The 12,063-nt window shown below is 42.7% G+C and overlaps 1 protein-coding gene across 1 annotated transcript; it reads left to right on the top strand.

Moving 5' to 3' along the window:
• The first annotated feature begins 5 nt into the window (after positions 1-5).
• Positions 6-3,262, top strand: krt18a.1 (keratin 18a, tandem duplicate 1). Its single transcript, XM_067976662.1, has 8 exons — positions 6-480; positions 772-854; positions 1,141-1,297; positions 1,683-1,847; positions 2,029-2,154; positions 2,343-2,563; positions 2,718-2,740; positions 3,048-3,262. The coding sequence occupies exons 1-8, from the start codon at positions 82-84 to the stop codon at positions 3,140-3,142; spliced, it is 1,269 nt and encodes a 422-aa protein (XP_067832763.1). The 5' UTR covers positions 6-81; the 3' UTR covers positions 3,143-3,262.
• The last annotated feature ends 8,801 nt before the right edge of the window (positions 3,263-12,063 follow it).

The raw sequence follows: 12,063 nt of genomic DNA, 5'->3' as shown, positions 1-12,063 counted from the left end.
CTGGGACGTCTTGGTTTTTTGTGCGGTTCACGAATTGTTTTCTGTAAGTGTTAGACAAGCTGCCCTATCTCTCCCGCTAGGATGAATTACTCTTCGTTGTCATCTTTCGGTAGCCCTGTGCACAGCCACTCCATCCGGAGGTCCATGCCTCTGCAGTCGAGCGCCAGCAGCTTCAGTGGCTTTGGCCCCAGGGTCGCTGTGAGCCGGGTGTCCAGCTCCTTCTCCAGGTCGAGCAGGATGGGCGGCGGCGGCGGCGGCGTTGGACTCATGGTGGGCAGCGGGATCGGGGGCGTAGCCAACGAGAAGGAGACCATGCAGGACCTGAACGATCGCCTGGCCAACTACCTGGAGAAGGTGCGCAGCCTGGAGAGCGCCAACACCAAATTGGAGCTGCACATCAAGGAGCACCTGGACGCCAGGGGACCCAGTGCTCGTGATTTGAGTGCCTACGAGAAGCCGCTGAATGATCTTCGCAAACAGGTAAAAGTTCCAGCAGCTCAGCAAACCCATTAGGGATGGCCCGGGGGGTGGCGGCTCCTGGCACCTGGCATATGCTTTGCCCACCATGCCACCTGCTAGGGGGTGCAGGACGTCTCAAGCTGGTCACAAGCGGAGGAACCTTTGTATTTTAAAGACCTGTTCCACTGGACAGGGATTAACCCTTCCTGCGCCAGTATCACCAACTGTAATTTATCGGCTGATTGTCAGGAAGGCCGAGTAGGTAACATATGGGATGTAAATTGTTTTAATATATATATTTTAATCTTCTAGGTCTATGACATGACCGTAGATAACGCTCGTTTAATACTTCAGATCGATAATGCTCGCCTGGCTGCTGACGACTTCAGGGTGAAGTGAGTGCTTTCTTTCTCATACAAATACAATAACCGATCAGTTTACCGATCCACATATCCTGTTATACAATTATTGAACAAAGTTACTAACGCAGCATTCAATGCAAAGCGTTTTTTTTCTTTAAGGTTTCAAACCCCTCCACTTCTTTCATGGTCCCTAAAGTTGCGAGTGTTCAACCCCATTGTATCAATGAGGTGACCCATAGCCACACGAAGGTGTTTGGGGTCAAGTCTCAAAGTTTGAGCTCCTTTAACATGGGCTCTCGTGGTTGTGTTTCCTCGGTAGATGGGAGTCTGAGCTGGCCATCAGGCAGTCTGTGGAGACTGACATCAACGGATTGCGCAAAGTCATTGACGACACCAACATTGGACGCCTGCACCTGGAGAGCGAGATCGAGTCTCTGAAAGAGGAGCTTATCTACATCAGAAAGAACCATGATGATGTAAGTGCCACAGAGCAGGCGCTTATTAGAAAGGAAATATCAGGATGATAATGATATGAAAAGTAGGGTGTGGGTTCTGGAAAGCATGGTGGAATTCACCCACACCTAACAGGGTCAATGGATATTGTAGAGGGCATAGTTCTAGAGAAAGATTGCAATGTACTATTGGGAAACCCATTATTGTTACACAAGTAATTTCCTTTTGGGAAATAATCTGAATAATGGCTAATGTGCAGGAAATGGGTTATTCAAGTATGATGTGTATTTCTATGTATTACAAGCTGCATTTTTGATTCTCTCATCCTTTGCTTGTATTCTATATATTTAAGCAGGGTATGGACAGTTTGACAAAGATGGAATGGCAATGTGTGTTTTATTTCCACAGGAAATCAAAGCCCTCCGTTCCCAGATCTCCACCTCCAATGTGCAGGTTGAAGTGGATTCTCCTCGAGGTCCAGATTTGACTAAGATCATTTCAGAGATCAGGGAACAATATGAGCAAATAGCACAGAAAAACAAAGATGATGCAGAGAACTGGTACAAGACCCAGGTAAATGAAATTATATTTAAAAACCTGAACAACTCCACATAATGCCTTTACTGATAACATGAAGTGCACATTAAAACACAAACCTACACAGGGTCGCAAGATTACTACATTGTCAAAATATTAGAACCTGGTAACGTTTGTGAAAAGTACTGGCTCTTAATTGCATTTCTTCTAATTGTAGATGGATTTCTACACAGTTGAAGTCCAACAGAATACTGATGCACTGGAAGGTTCAAAGGGACAAGTCACTGAACTACGCCGCCAGACACAGTCTCTGGAGGTTGAGCTGGAGAGTCTTCTAAGCATGGTGAGGACTCCAAAGACATTTAATTCAATCTCATGGTATACACTTTTAATAACCTTGAAGACATACCTACATTCTGAACAAGTGTCATTTAACCAAAATTTAAAATCCAATACTCACTGAGAGTTAATTGAATGGTAACAGTCAATTTCACCAAGCTGCATTATTGGATACATTTTTTTTCATTCTAGAAAAACTCACTGGAAAACACTCTCCGAGATACAGAGCTGAGATATGAGATGGAGCTGCAGCAGCTAAATGCCCTGATTGCCAAGTTGGAGGCAGATTTGCTTCAGCTCCGCAGTGAAATGCAGTCCCAGGCCAGAGACTATGAAAATCTACTGAACATCAAGATGAAGCTTGAGGTTGAAATAGCAACATACAAACGTCTGCTAGATGGAGAGGCCATCAAGTAAGCTGGGGTTACATTTAGCATTGGTAGGAAAAAAAATTGTTACAACCATAGCAAAATGGTGACCCCCCCCCCCCCCCTCCCATCCTGGTTAAATATCTATAATTGGTGTGGGCAGATTGAACTATGTTTGACTTTTTTTCTCTTTTTACAGCGCACTTGTTGAATCAACTTCAGGTAAGACCATTTTAATTGCTTTCAGGACACTTGTGTGTAATTTTATAAACATTTCTACTGTAAAGGCCATGGGATAGATTTCTGTCTGCACTGCCTGGGTAGTAATCTGCCAGGGCTGACTGCAAGCCCTTTATGGAACCCATCTGATTTACATTCCATTAAAATGAATGGGCTGAGAATCGGGGGTTCTTTAAAGGGTGTGCGATCTGCCCTGGCAGATTGTCACCCAGGCAGTGAAGACAGAAATCTATCGCATGTTAAGCTTGTGTGTGAACATACCTGCTCACAATTTTTTATCTATTTGCAGGAACATCACAAACTATCAAGAAGACTATGGTAACCACTCAGAAAATGTTGGATGGCAAAATGGTGACTGAGAGTGAATCAATTCGCATCAACTAAATGGCAATGAAACCACATCCACCTAGATTCAATTGCCACAACAGATCATCTCTAGCTGAAATGTAATAGTCTGCCCTCTGTTTGAATCTGATGAAAATAAAGATAGTGCTTAACTTTCAATCTTGACTTGTCCTTATTAAAAAAGACAATAATCTTCAAGAGTATCTTGACAAAAGCTACTGAGATAAGATGCTGATTAACAGCAAAAGGGCAGGACTTCATCACGTGTAATCGAGTGCATGGTAACATTGCCCAGATCAGAAGTGTCCAACCCAGGGTGTGTAGACCAAATCCAGCCCAGTCCCTGATTTTTATCTGGCTCCTGGAGTTCCATCTTTTGATTCCCTACCAATATAATTACATAGAATGTACAGCACAAACAGGCCATTGTGGCCCACCTGGTCCATGCCCATGTTTATGCTCCACACGAGCATCCTCCCACCCCAATAGCAGAAACAGGTGATTTGCTGATGGGTCTGTGGGAATTTTTTTTTAAAATCAATCCCGCTCCAATAGCAGGCTCACCTGTACAGCTACTAGTGTACTTGGGTATAGGAGGATACCCCATCTTGTGGCAACTGAGTCACAAAGGCTAATCCTTGGGATGACAGTACCCCTGCCCTCCACAGGCAGCTACTGACCGAGACTCTGACCTTGCTCCCAGCACACAGTGGTACTTCCCACCATGCCCCAGACTCACTGGCTACCTCTAACCTGCCCACCCACCTCAGTCCTGATAGTACTGCTTCTACCTGCTGCATGAGTCCCTTCCTGCTGCTGCCTCTAGTTCAGCCATATCGGAATCCCTCCCTGCACATTTATGTTACAAATTTACTGAGTGCCAGTGTCCCAGTGCTAAATCTGTACTGTAAATACAACCTTAAATTGCTTTCATGCCTCCATTTCAGTTTGTCTCTTTTTCCACCTTCAACAACTTGCACTAATATAGAACCTTTCATGTACTAAAATATCCCAAGGCGATTCACAGGAGCGATTATCAAACAAAATTTGACACCAAGCCACATAAGGAGATATTAGGTCAGGTGATCAAAAGCTTGGTCAAAGAGGTAGGTTTTAAGAAGCATCTTAAAGGAGAGGGAGGGAATTCCAGAGCTTAGGGCCCAGGAGGCTGTAGGCACGGCTGCCAATGGTGGGGCGATGGAAATCGGGGATGTACAAGAGACCAGAATCGCTGAGTTCTTGGAGGGTTGTAGGGCTGGAGGAGCTTATAGAGATAGGGAGGGGCCTTGGAGGGATTTGAACACAAGGATGAGAATTTTAATTTCAAGGCATTGCCAGATCGGTAGCCAATGTAGGTCAGCGATCACACGGGTGATGGGCGAACGGGATTTGGTGCGAGTTAGGATACGGATAGCAGAGTTTTGGATGAGCTCAAGCTTCTAGAGTTCACTTCAGTCTCTCTGCCTTCATTGCTGTCTCTCCCCCGCTCTGATCTTTCACATTTCTTTTCTCTCCTTCCCTTTCTTTTCTGTTTTAATCTCTTTCATCTCTTCAACAGTGCACAGTTATATAGCTGTTTGCCTGCTATGTGGCAGTCTAGTTTGTATACTATATAGTTAACCCTATCAAACAGCATTAACTAGTTTGAACCTGTATAATAAAATCCCAACTAATTAGTTGGACAACAAATTTTAAAGGTTCAGCCAGAATTATGCTTTCATCAAGAATTTTACAAAAGAATAAAAAAAATCAGGCAATTTGCAAATCTTTGTACCATTTCTAACCATTCACCTGTAGTTCAATCCAAACAGAGGACAGAAGATGCTGAGCACATCTACCCAAAATAACACAAGAACCTGCTGTTGTCTCCATGTGCTTTGGGTTAACTAATTAAGGGAGAGAATTATTGTGGACATGCGTGTGTTGGGAGTGGGGGGATATTTTAATGAAAATGCTTGTAGTTATATTACACCTTTCACATTGAAACATTTCAAAGGGCTCCAATTCTGGCCTCTTGTGCATCCCCGACTTCCTTCACCCCATTATTGGCGGCCGTGCCTTCAGTTATCTAGGCCCTAAGCTCTGGAATTTCCTTCCTAAAATGTCTTTGCTTCTCCACCTCTCCTCCTTTATGACACTGCTTAAAACCAACCTTTTTGACCAAGAATTTGGTCACCTGTTCTAATGCCTCCTTCTTTGGCTCTGTGTCAATTTTGGTCTGATTACGTTGCTGTGAAGAGCCTTGAGATGTTTTACTACGTTAAAAGAGCTATAAATGCAAGTTGTTGTTCAAACAATGAATGTGCATATATGTGCCCTTAATCAAATATAGCTGACTCAATGGTTGCGACATAAAGATCTGGCCCACTGCTCCAAACGGTTGGACACTTCTGGCCCAATTATACACAGTCAGAAGTCAAGTAGTTAACTAAAGCCCCTAAGCCCTGCTTTTGGCTGCTATTTAAAGGCTTACCACAGTTGTTTCACTTCTGGAGACACTGCCTGCAAGAACAGTGAAATGTTGGATTTGACCTTTTTAAAAAATCCTTTTTTCTGCCTTTTGACTTGTCTTTTTTTTAACCTTTTTTTCCCTTTTTCAAATAATTCTGTAACTGACCAGTGTATAATCTCTTTTTGATTCCTTTGGAATTAAAGTGGAAAAGCTAACTTGCAACTGCAACCTGCAATACTATAATGTGCCCAGAAAAGAGTGAAACTCCGACAGCATCTTAAGTACTAACTTTTGATTACATGATTCACAGCAGAAATCTCTTCTACTCTGGAAGAAAGTTGTGAGAAATCGTCTTCTTATGATTACTGTAAGAGGCTTAAAGCATGCACCGTAAAAATAAAAATTAAAAAGTTGAAGCTAAACAATTTGAAATATATGCAAATCCTAATACTGAGTAATATACATTAAAACTATTACAAGATCAAGATTTGAAATGAATCATTAACATAATCATGCAGAAAGCGGACACCAATCACGACAGGGGTTGAAATAAATTTGAACACAGGGAAAAATAAATGCAAGTCATTTTAAAACAGAACCTATATTTACATCTTTTAATACTCAGGATATAATGTGAAGCGGTATTGTCTTGACCGGTTAAGTACTGTGGCACTCAATAGCTATTATCCGAGATCATCTTCGCTAGGTTTCATTGTCCCACTTCCCTTCAAAGATGAAAGAACCGGATTACAAAGCCTAATTTGTATGAACTTGAGCAAGTTTCAGTCCTTGAGTCTGTATTTGCAATTTATCAAAAAACATATTAAATTTGGTTAAATTCATAATTTTAATGGTAGATTTTCTCAACTTTATAGAAAGAAATCACAATTTTTTACTATATTTATATCTACACCAGCAGCAATGCCTAAATAAGTATTCTAAAGACTTGAGTTATCACCTTAATATTTTAGCAAGAATCCTGTTGAGTTTTGTTGACAGTTGAAACCTAATAGATACAAAATTCCCTTGGATCGAGTTACACTGTAAGGAAAATCATTTAGGTTTGTGATTCAATGTTAACTACACACAAGCATTCAAAGTGATCTCATATCCTATCTTCTGGCGACACTACATAGTCAAGCATTGAGAACCCGGTGTAATATGTGTCTGGTGTAATATTAATAATTTTAGGTGCCAGTCTTTTAGGGTTTCAAGCTTTATGATTTCAGTGTTTCAAATCTTGTGGTATTCATGTGGTTGTCAGTGCAATGCAGACAGTGCTGTAGTTTGATGTTGTTTTTGGGACATGCTCCCCCCTTACTCTCCTGACGGTGTTGACTACTGCTGGAACACAATTCCATGGATACCCACTGGTAACTAACCCAAGTGGCTATTCTTCATGTGTGAGCCTACACATAAGCGTCAACAGGACAGTTCGCTGTCAACAGCATTAGAGCTGGGCCCAATCCTGTCCCTGCTCAACATTCACACATACATATTATCCTTCAGAAGATGCTTTAATAGCAATCAAAAACAAGAACCCTTGCTAATTTTCCCCTCCCTAAACCAGGGTACCAAGGACAATTATAGCATTGCTGCTACCACCCTGGCTGAGATCAGCTAACTCAAAAAAGACAAGGAATTGAGCCTGAGACCTTCTGGTCTCCATGGTTCAGCCAAATGTTGTTACCAAATGAGCCATCAGGGAAGCAATATGAAAAGATATAAAAATCTGCATTGACTTTCATTTCTTTCTAAAGTTCCCTCTGACTGAATATTATCAAAATATTAAATTTAGATGTTCGATTAGAATTGACTCCACGATTAAATGTGTGGGAGCTAAGCATAAACTTCCATTGTATCAAATATCCTATTATGTAGAACTTCTGAACTAGAGAGCCTTCAAATACAAAATTTATATGCAAATGTAAATGCTACTCAATTCTAGTTCTTCATCGTCAACACGTTAAAAGCATTACTCATAGAATCATTTAATCATACAGCATAGAAGGAGGCCATTCGGCCCAGCATGCCTGAGCTGGCCCTTTGAAAGAGCTATCCAATTAGTCCCACCTCCCTGCCCTTTTCCCATAGCCTTTCTCCTTTTCAAGTATATTATGTATGTGGCAAAATAACAGTTCTCCCTCGAGTTGTTGCACTACAATTTGTTTTTGTCTACCTGTTGCCTTAAATCTTCCTTTTTAATTCACTCCCCACAGCCTCAAGGAAAGGCCACATCTAGTCACAATGGGCACCTGAGAGCTGCACGTTTGATGTCCATCACGGTATGTCGGCAAATGGTTCCATTGAATCTGTGGGGGCTGGCATCTTCCTACTCAGTCAGTGTGGCATTTCAGCATGGCGCACGGTTCCAGATCAGCGTGCAGGGCTGAAAAGGTTGGAAGAGAGTCAAAAAACAAACTTTGCAGTAGAATGACTAAAAGAAGAGGCACTTTTAAATGTAAAGTGGCCAGAGAACAATGGCCAGTGCATGTCAATAATGTAATTCATTGTTTGAAGCCCTTTGACATTATCATTCAAACATTCCTCCCCACTGCCCCGCCTCACACACATGTACATACTCATCTCTCCCTTAATTAGTTAACCCAAAGCACATGGAGACAACAGCACGTTCTTGTGCTATTTTGGGTAGATGTGCTCAGCATCTTATGTCCTCTGTCTGGATTGAACTACAGGTGAATGGTTAGAAATGGTACAGAGATTTGCAAATTGCCTGATTTTTTTTCTGTTTGTAAAATTCTTGATGAAAGCATAATTCTGGCTGAACCTTTAAAATTCGTTGCCTCGTTAGTTAGTTAGGATTTCATTATACAGGATACAAACAAGTTAATGCTGTTTGATAGGATTAACTATACAGGATACAAACTAGACCGGCCACATAGCAGGCAAGCAATTCTATAACTTGTTGGTATTGCAAGTCTTGCTTATATGGCTATTGAAGTCACATACCCCAGCTGGCAGTCTGTTTAAATATTGGTTAATATAAGTCAAGATTCTAATCTTGACTTATATTAACCAATATTCTGAAGGTGTCAGCCTTGGCTCAGCAGTAGCACTGTCGCCTCTGAGTCAGAAAGTTGTGGGTTTAAGCACCACTCTAGAGACTTGAGTACAGAATCTAGGCTGACACTCCAGTGCATTCCTGGAGGAGTGCACTGTTGGAGGTGCCGTCTTTTGGATGAGATGCTAAATCAAGGCCAGGTAAAAGATTCCATGACACTATTTTGAAGAAGAGCAAGGGAGTTCTCCCGGATACCTATCCAACATATATCCTTCAACCAACATCACTAAAACAGACTATCTGGTCCTTCTTTCATTGCTGTTTGTGGAACCTTGTTGCATTTCCTTACATTACAACAGTGACAATGCTTCAAAACTCCATTGACTGTGAAGTGCTTTGGGACCTCCTGAGAAAATGAAAATTGGTTGGTTTCTAAAACGGGCACTGATTGGCAAGGCCAGTCTTAAGCCCCGGGGAGCAAGTTGAAAATTTACCCAACAGTACCTGGGAGGTTAACTCCATTTCTACAGATATATACATGATTAGTATGGGTGATGTACATAATTCTCTGAGATCTAAGATTAATTAATACCAGCTCCTTCACCAGCAGCAGAACTTATTTTGCTCTAAAGTATCAGCTCCTGTATGACAGTAGTGCTCATTATGTGACCTGGGAGACACTTACAGCATTCCAACTCCTCACCTGTGGCCCAAGGCAACAGTGCTGTTCAGTGTGTCAATAGGTCTCCAACCACAGCCCACCAGCTCTGGAATGTTGTTGGAAAGGGTGATAGAAGGATAAATTTTGGGATTGGGACTCCCTCGATGTTGAATGCATTTTCAACCATTTTTTAGGTCTTTGCATGACCCACAACATTCCTCAGTTGACAGGGTGAACAAGAAAAGTCACCAGACTTCTGCCAATGCAAGAATCATGTATCAGTTTGGCTCAGTTAGTAACACTCTTACCTCGGCATCTGACGGTTATGTGTTCAAGCCCGGACTGTTTATTTTTATAACTACAAAGGATATCAGGATATTTATCAGAGGGTTGAGTGGTTTGTGTCAGCGTCTTCAGGAGAGGAAGGGAAAACGAGGGAAGGAGCAACAGTGGCCATCAGTTGGGATCATCACCTTCAGTGTGGAAGGATCTGTTCATCTACAACTTCAAGAGAAACACATCATTTGCGTAAGAACTTGCATTTATATAGCATCTTTCACGGCCTCAGGATGTCCCAAAGTGCTTTACAACAAATTAAGTATTTTTGAAATGTAGTCACTGATGTAATGTAGGAAACATGGCAAATAAATGCACACAATAACGTTCCACAAAAAGCAATGAAACAAATGACCACATCACCTGTTTTTGGTGTTATTTGAGGGATAAATGCTGGCCAAGACACCGGGAGAACTCCCTAGCTCTCCTTCAAATAGTGCCAAGGGATCTTTTACATCCATCTAAGAAGGCAGTCGGGGCCTCGGTTTAACATCTCTTCCGAAAAATGGCACCTCTGACAGTGCAGCACTCCCTCAATGCTGCACTGAAGTGCCAAACTAGATTTTGTGCTCAATTCTCTGGAGTCGGACTATGAACCCACGACCTACTGACTTCAGAGGCGAGAGTGCAACCACTGAGCCACGGCTGACACATTGTTTACATTACTTCAATCAGCTACATGTTGCCCAAAGCATCTAATCAGTCAGGGCATGAACAAGAGCAACCTGCCACTACCTCTGCTGCAGCCACAGGGGATGCACCACGTAGAAGTAGTCGGAAGCGAAAGGTGAAGGTTTTGTAAGCACAAAGGGGATGCACAAGGGCGTTTGACGTTTGGTCATGTTTTTTATTTATATTTACTTTTTGTTAAACGCACATTAAATATTATTATTGTCACCACTACTGCCACGTCTTGGCCATGCTTGACTGGCTTCTGTAATAGGACCCTTTCATGAGGTTCACCATGAACGCCCACACTTGATGCCACCCATTGGGTCACTCTACAGTGGGCGTATGTGTAGTTGCAGGACTGTTTTTTGCGGGGGTCGGAGAGACGGTGCTGGTGTGGCCGCTGCTCTATCCAGGCTGAAACACGTCTGTTGCAACAGGGAGTGTTTCCCACAGCACGGGGAACATGCTGAGGATCCTTCAAAATTGCATCCCTGCCAAAATGTCTACTCAATCAAGTATTTCAAGTACTTTAACTATCTGTCAAACTATGCAAATGATCATCCCGCCGGCTTTAATTGCCGGTGGGACTCCTGCATTCGGGAGGCGCGCGCACCCGAACGCGTCACTGGGGAACCTGGAAGTCAGCGGGTTGGAGCCGGGCTCCGAACCTGCTCTGGATTTTAGCAATTTTCGGAGCCCCCCTGCCCCCAACGCACCTGCCCCTTAGTGTCTCATGCTCTCCTGGAATCTGACCTAAAAAGTGTAATATAAATGGGTTAAAGACACAATCAGCTGAAACAGTGCCACCCTCATGATAGGTTTTGATATTGCTGTATACTGCAATTCCCATGAAGATCTTAGATTTTGCTGATCCTTCACATGGAAAGATTGGCTCACTAACCTTTGGATGGTGACAGGAAGTGCTGGATGCTGATTGGAAGTGCCTATGCCATAAAAGAATGGACTTCAGCCCTGCCAGCAGTCTTCTGGTACCTGACCCAAGCAGCCATTTTTTCTGGTGAGTGTTGGCATGCTATTCCCTCACAACCAAACCCAATCCTGATCATTCCCTGCATACACTCTCCAGCGGAGGTTACTGGGTAGTGATGAGGAACAGGAACTTTGGCTGCTTTGTGCCTCCCTAGGCCACTTGTGGCATCCCGGCTGTTGCTCTGTTGAGATCACCTGACTCAGCATAGACCAGGGAGTTCAAAGTGGGACCTTCCCAGTCTGTGAGGAAATAAACATTTCAATTGTGTGTGTGTGTGAAGTGCGGGCATAAGAGTGATGTCATCAGACCAGTTAAAGGGGCAATGCCTCCACGAGAAACAGGCACCATTTTGGTTGTGGCATAATTACACTCAAGGGATGTGGTGATGTGCTGCACATGCTTTCTGCTGTTGCGTTCTGTGCTTGCAATTAACAAAATAAACTGTGCCAAACATTTTTATTTCGATTATTATTTATTTATTTTCGAAGAAGAGAAGGGGAGTTCTCCCTGGTGTGCTGGTCGACATTTATCCCTCAACCAACACCACTAAAAACTGATTATTTAATCATTTATCCCATCACTGTTTGTGACACATTAATGTGCACAAAATGGCTGCTATGTTTCCCTACAATATAACAGTGACTACACTTCAAAAGTATTTCATGGACTTTGGAACGTCCTGAGGTCGTGAAAGGCGCTATATAAATGCAAGTTCTTTCTTTCTTATGAAAATGGTGTCCGTTTATTATTGCGATACACCTGGTTGGAAAAGAGGCTTATTCTGTTGTTCATATAGAGAGAAGCTGCACCTTCTTGTCTGATACAC

This window comes from Heptranchias perlo, chromosome X (genome assembly GCF_035084215.1).
Source record: "Heptranchias perlo isolate sHepPer1 chromosome X, sHepPer1.hap1, whole genome shotgun sequence".
NCBI lineage: Eukaryota > Metazoa > Chordata > Chondrichthyes > Hexanchiformes > Hexanchidae > Heptranchias > Heptranchias perlo.
This window is presented reverse-complemented; position numbering and strand designations above follow the sequence as displayed.